The sequence below is a fragment of the Perissodus microlepis genome, chromosome 18, assembly GCF_051167445.1.
Source record: "Perissodus microlepis isolate ML-2025 ecotype Zambia chromosome 18, ASM5116744v1, whole genome shotgun sequence".
Taxonomy (NCBI): domain Eukaryota; kingdom Metazoa; phylum Chordata; class Actinopteri; order Cichliformes; family Cichlidae; genus Perissodus; species Perissodus microlepis.
In genome coordinates this window covers 35,546,283-35,552,446 of record NC_140478.1, presented here as the reverse complement: position 1 = coordinate 35,552,446, position 6,164 = coordinate 35,546,283, and the positions used below count along the sequence as shown (strand labels likewise).

The 6,164-nt window shown below is 40.3% G+C and overlaps 1 protein-coding gene across 2 annotated transcripts; it reads left to right on the top strand.

Moving 5' to 3' along the window:
• The first annotated feature begins 954 nt into the window (after positions 1-954).
• LOC146368813 (E3 ubiquitin/ISG15 ligase TRIM25-like) lies at positions 955-3,281 on the top strand. 2 transcript variants are annotated; one of them, XM_084912859.1, is made up of 2 exons: positions 955-1,839; positions 2,559-2,728. In XM_084912859.1, the coding sequence occupies exons 1-2, from the start codon at positions 1,048-1,050 to the stop codon at positions 2,613-2,615; spliced, it is 849 nt and encodes a 282-aa protein (XP_084768985.1). In that variant the 5' UTR covers positions 955-1,047; the 3' UTR covers positions 2,616-2,728. The 2 variants fall into 2 exon arrangements, with proteins under 2 accessions (XP_084768985.1, XP_084768984.1); XM_084912858.1 differs by having other exon boundaries at positions 955-3,281.
• The last annotated feature ends 2,883 nt before the right edge of the window (positions 3,282-6,164 follow it).

Here is a 6,164-nt window from a genome sequence, read left to right as displayed (position 1 = left end):
TGCTTAGGTTTTAAAAAATATTAAAAACACACAATCCCCTGGTGTTACATGCTGAATGTTACAGCTCCAACAAGTCCAACAACCAAAGTGTAACTAGGTCACTGTTGTTATTGCATGACATAAAGAAAACATAGCACACCCTGCCTGTCACAGATAAAGCTCTTTATGACTCTTTGTTACATTCCCTTTACAGACAAGTTTGTTTAAGCCTGTATTGAAAATGCATGGTGTTTACATAGTTGCTAAAGAGCCTCATTTTGTGTAAGAGGTCAACAGGAGCCGTGTCTCATTCACAAAGTGCAGGAAGGAACTAACATTGAAACGATTTAAAATTTAAAGTGTGATCTTAATTCATTATAGCTTCATTAATTTTGATAAAGATTTTTGAAAAACATAACAAATACAAAGTCCCTGGTTGTTGCATTCCAAATGTCAAATCTCCAGGTCCATCTATCAAAGATTAACTAGGTCACAGTTGTTACAGCACACTGTAATGCAAACATAACACACCCTGAAAACAGTGCCTCGTGATTTTATGACTTGTGGTACCTACCATTTACAGACCAATCTGTATTAGGGTGTATCTAAAAATTTATGGTGTATATGCAGTAAGTCTCATTTCCTTTAAGATGTGAACACAAGTAGCAATTTTTCTTTTTCCTACGGAATTCAGAAAGTGTCAGTCAGTGAGGGCAAAGCTGCACAGCAAGGAGATCGGATAACTCAAATAACATTTTGAATTCTACAAAACTTTGGATAGAACAGAGTGTGTCTGTGACTGCACAGTAGAACTGCAGCCATACCCTGGCTCTTATAAACAACTCATTGTCACTGCCAAGATATTTTTAGTGCCTCCCTTCACAGATTTGTCTGTATCAGGATGGGTCTAAACAACATGGTGTAAATGCAGTTGCTGGTGAGCCTCATTTCCTGTAGGAGGTGAACAAGAGCAGAGATCTGTTTCCCTTCAGAGCACAGAGGTTGTTTTTGTTCAGGGAAAGTCAAACTGTCTGACAGTCACTGAGAGACGGTGAAACGGCACAGCACATGAATCAAATGGACCAAACAAAATTCTGCTGTTCAGTCTGTTTGGATCTACTGAAGGATCCGGTGACTATTCCCTGTGGACACAACTACTGCATGAACTGTATTAAAAGCTTCTGGGATGGAGAGGAAAAGAAGAAAATCTACAGCTGCCCTCAGTGCAGACAGACTTTCACACCGAGGCCTGTCCTGATGAAAAACACCATGTTAGCAGAATTAGTGGAGGAGCTGAAGAAGACTGGACTCCAAGCTGCTCCTGCTGATCATTGCTATGCTGGACCTGAAGATGTGGCCTGTGATGTCTGCACTGGGAGAAAAATGAAAGCCTTCAGGTCCTGTTTATTCTGTCTGGCATCTTACTGTAAGGAACACCTTCAGCTTCATTATGATGTGGTTCCATTAAAGAAACACAAGCTAATGGAACCATCCAAGAAGCTCCAGGAGAACATCTGCTCTCGTCATGATGAGGTGAAGAAAATGTTCTGTCGTACTGATCAACAGATTATCTGTTATCTCTGCTCTATGGACGAACATAAAGGCCACGACACAGTCTCAGCTGCAGCAGAAAGGACTGAGAGGCAGAGAGAGCTGGAGGTGAGTCGACAAAACATCCAGCAGAGAATCCAGGACAGAGAGAAAGATGTGAAGCTGCTTCAACAGGAGGTGGAGGCCATCAACCAGTCTGCTGATCAAACAGTGGAGCACAGTGAGAAGATCTTCACTGAGCTGATCCATCTCATCCAGAAAAGAAGCTCTGATGTGAAGCAGCAGATCAGATCCCAGCAGGAAACTGAAGTCAGTCGAGTCAAAGAGCTTCAGGAGAAGCTGGAGCAGGAGATCACTGAGCTGAAGAGGAAAGATGCTGAGCTGAAGCAGCTATTGAAGCAGCTCTCATGCACAGAGGATCACATCCAGTTTCTACACAACTACCCCTCACTGTCAGCACTCAGTGAGTCTACAGACTCATCCAGCATCAATATCCGTCCTCTGAGCTACTTTGAGGATGTGACAGCAGCTGTGTCAGAGGTCAGAGATAAACTACAGGACATTCTGAGAGAGGAATGGACAAACATCTCACTGACAGTCACTGAAGTGGATGTTTTACTGTCAGATCCACCAGAGCCAAAGACCAGAGCTGGATTCTTAAAATATTCATGTGAAATCACACTGGATCCAAACACAGCACACAAACAGCTGTTATTATCAGATGGGAACAGAAAAGTAACATTAATGAATCAACAACAGTCTTATTCTGATCATCCAGACAGATTCACTGTACGATATCAGGTCCTGAGTAGAGAGAGTCTGACTGGACGTTGCTACTGGGAGGTGCAATGGAGAGGGAGAGGAGGTTATGTAGTAGTTTCGTATAAGAATATTATCAGAGAAGATTGTGGGAATGAATCTAAATTTGGACATAATGACAAATCTTGGGCATTAAATTGTTATCAAAACCGTTATAAATTGTGGTACAACAACATCCAAACTCCTGTCTCAGGTCCTCGTTCCTCCAGAGTAGGAGTGTACCTGGATCACAGAGCAGGTATTTTGTCCTTCTACAGCGTCTCTGAAACCATGACTCTCCTCCACAGAGTCCAGACCACATTCACTCAGCCGCTCTATGCTGGACTTTGGCTTTACTGCAATTTTGGAGACACTGCTGAGTTCATTAAACTCAAGTAGAATGAAGTATTTTGGTATTGTCTAATATTGTTGTATTTTACTTTTATACAATGGTGACATGCTTGAATCCCTGTTGGATTCTGAAATCACATATCTGGATGTTTGCACTCATGGAGATTCTGCTAGTTTTATTAAACTGAAATAGACCAAAATCTTTCATATTGTTCTGCTTTTTAATCTGTAATATATCGTTATTGTTTTTTCTCACCATGCTGGTTGTGGCATTTCTCAACACCACAGAGATCAGCTGTCAGTCAAACAAAACAAACAAAACAAACAGTTTTTGTTTGTTTTGGGGTTGTTTGTTAAGACTGTCACAGTCCTGGGTCTGCCACCCAGTGTTTTGAGTTTTGTACTATTATTGATTTTTGGTTTCGGTTTTCAGTATTATTTTCAGTGCTCTCCTTCTGTGTCTCAGGCTCTTCGTTCCCGGGGTTCAGGTTTTCATAACGTTTACTACCTTCCTCATGTTCTTTTAGTTAGTTTATCCCAGTTTAGGTTCTGTCTGTCTAAGACTTTGTTTGGATTTTGCCTTTCACTATAAATAAATTCACTCACAGCTACGCTGTTGTCAGTGCCTCTTCTCTCCACATGGTTGCCTGGCTAACCGTGACATAGACAGTTTGGGTTTTGGGGGTTATGATCTTTTTTTTAAGTTAGTTCAAAAGTGTTTTATGACATTTAGTTTTTACACATCTTCCTGCAGGTTGACAACTAAAGTCTGTAAAGTCAAAGGAGCTTGCAAAGAAAAGCGTCTGGACTTCTTTAAGTTACTTGAAGACGTTTCACCTCTCATCCGAGAAGCTTCTTCAGTTCTAAGGTCAAATGGTGGAGAGTCCCAGATATAAACCTAGCGTTAACTGGGTGTGGGTCCCAATCAGCCAGAGTTTCGGGTGTGTTCATTGTGAAACCTGGCCCCACCTTATCATGCGAATTCCTGAGGTCAGATGGCCCAGGATGTGAGTGGGCGTTAAGGCGTCTGGGAAGGGATCTCAAAGTCTGTAAAGTCTGTAAACTGAGGTCAACACAAGAGGGCACCTTCATCCTGCTAACAGGGATCTAGAGGAGCTGGGAACTCACACAAGTGTAGGAAGATGAAGTTTGGAGCACTTTGGCAACAGTAGGGTGTATAAACTCCCTTTTAAAGCAAAGAAACCTCCAGCAGAACCAGGCTCTGCAGTGCCCAGTTGGGACTGAGGGAGGAAGACATGATAAACACACCCACCCACTCCACCATGCCATGTTATATTCTTCACTTCTATTATGCACTTTTTCACCCAGAACGTTAGACTCACGTGCAGTTTCCACATGTAAAAAATAATGAAAAATCTGAATGTGTGTTCATCTGATTTATTAAACACTTAAACACAACCTACAGTATTAAATGAGTTTTAGGAATGAGGAATTAAATATTTAAACCATAAATTTGTTGGCAAACGTTACTTTCTTTTTCAACACATTCTTGTGCCACACCCAACGATTTAATCTTTGGCCTGTCGTGGTTTAATCCTGAGACTGTCTCACACTCCAGGTATGAGATTAAAACACAGTGCAGTACAAAGTGTGAAAAAATAGTAATAATAATACATAAATGCAGAGATTATACTAGATAAGTAGTAGTAAATAAGATAGTGACAGTTTGAGCTTTCCATTACGGCCCATGATTTTTTTTCTTTGCACCTGCTGCTTCCTGTTAATGATCGGCTTGATGGTAAACAGGTGACAATCATTTGTTGCTCAGTGAAGTCTTGCCTTTAACCCTTCACAGTTTTTTGTCACCTAATATACCGACTGCTTCACCTGCTGATGTTTTTCAGAGAATAACAACGTTTACTATAAATAATGTTTTACATTTGAATATAAATCTTAAAGGAATCATCTATAACACATAATTAGTGGCCTTATCTGTGTTTAGGCTCAACATCAACATGGTAACGAACACATATTCTAAACCCTGAAACCTGAATTTCTAATCTGTCAGAAATTGTTTATGCAAAAGTAAACTAGGCTTCATAAGTTAAGTAACTATGGCACTATGCCACACACTACGTGTACTTTTTTAAATAAGAAAATGATCAGCCCAATGGCTCATAGAGAACTTTTACTTTTTTTTACATACTGGTTTTTCCAGCTATTGTGCACTGTGACTGACACTGAGCATATAAATAAACACAGAAAGAAACAATGAGTGTGAGTGTCTGACAGGCAGTTAGTCATTATAAGCAACAAAATAAACTCCTACCAACAAGTCTTTCTGGGTAAGTTTGATAAATCAGGATATTTATTACCAAAGAAAAGCTTAATGCATAAGTGAAGTCACAGATCTTCTCACGGTGTTGGTTTCTCTACTTCTCTACTAACGATCTAAGAACTTTCAAACTACCTGCATTAACTAACTAAAATAACTTCACGCAGTGCCCGTTCCTCCTCCTCAGCTGCTATGAGGACAACAATACTCATATTGTAAAATCACAAAGGACAGGCTCTTTGCAAAGCAGAGTGAAGGAGGCCATCTATGTTAAGGACGGGAAACCATAGCTCAGAATCAGAATTGGTTTACACACAAACAAGCAAATTGTCCTGGAGTCACAGTGATATGAGTGAGTCATATGCACAGATATTATAACAGAAATTAAAATACATGAAAAGGCCATAAATGGGAGCGAGGGAGAAGTGCATCATATAAATAGAAGATGATGTGCAAAGTTGTGGGGTGAGGTGGGTGTTGTTTAATAGTCCAGCAGCCTGGTGAAAGAAACTGCTGTTATGCTCTGAGCTGTTAGGTCTGATGGACCCTGAGGAGACAAACAGTTCATGTCCGGTGTGGAAAGAGTCAGCAGCATTCGTCCTTGCCTGTCTCAGGTGATCTTGTATGGGCGGCCAATCACCTTCTCCTTAGTGGATGACGCACTGCAGCCAGCCTTTGTCCATGGGCAGCATAGCAGATGGTGATGGAGGAGGTGAGGATAGATTCAATGATGCAAGTGTAAAACTGCAACATCACTGACTTTTGATCAACTAATAATTGAATTCTGTTTCACACATTAAATCACGATATTGTCCTAAAAGATCTAGAATACCACCTTTGATACAGAGTAATTTGTTCCTAGACCTCATTCCTGTGGAGTAGGTACCAGCTGTAGATACATAAAGTTATCTTTATTTGATTTCATTTTATTTTATTAAAACTTGAAAGCACGTGTTTACAGCTAATCAAGTCTTCAGTATGTGGAATGCCCCAATGTGTATTCCTACAAGAACATATACGTGTGAACAATGTGCTAAGTAGAGGATGACAATGCCAGAGTAATGTTGTTTCTACCAGTGTGGAAAAATTAGTTTATATATTCAATAATAAAAATCTTTTACAAGACTTGCAGTGCTGTGTAAAAGCTTTGAGTCACCCTTCATTTGTTTATATTTTGCTTTCAAGGAGC

Bases quoted from the DNA above. Each gene is read 5' to 3' on its own strand.
- LOC146368813 (XM_084912858.1), top strand. From the start codon at position 1,048: ATGAATCAAATGGACCAAACAAAATTCTGCTGTTCAGTCTGTTTGGAT.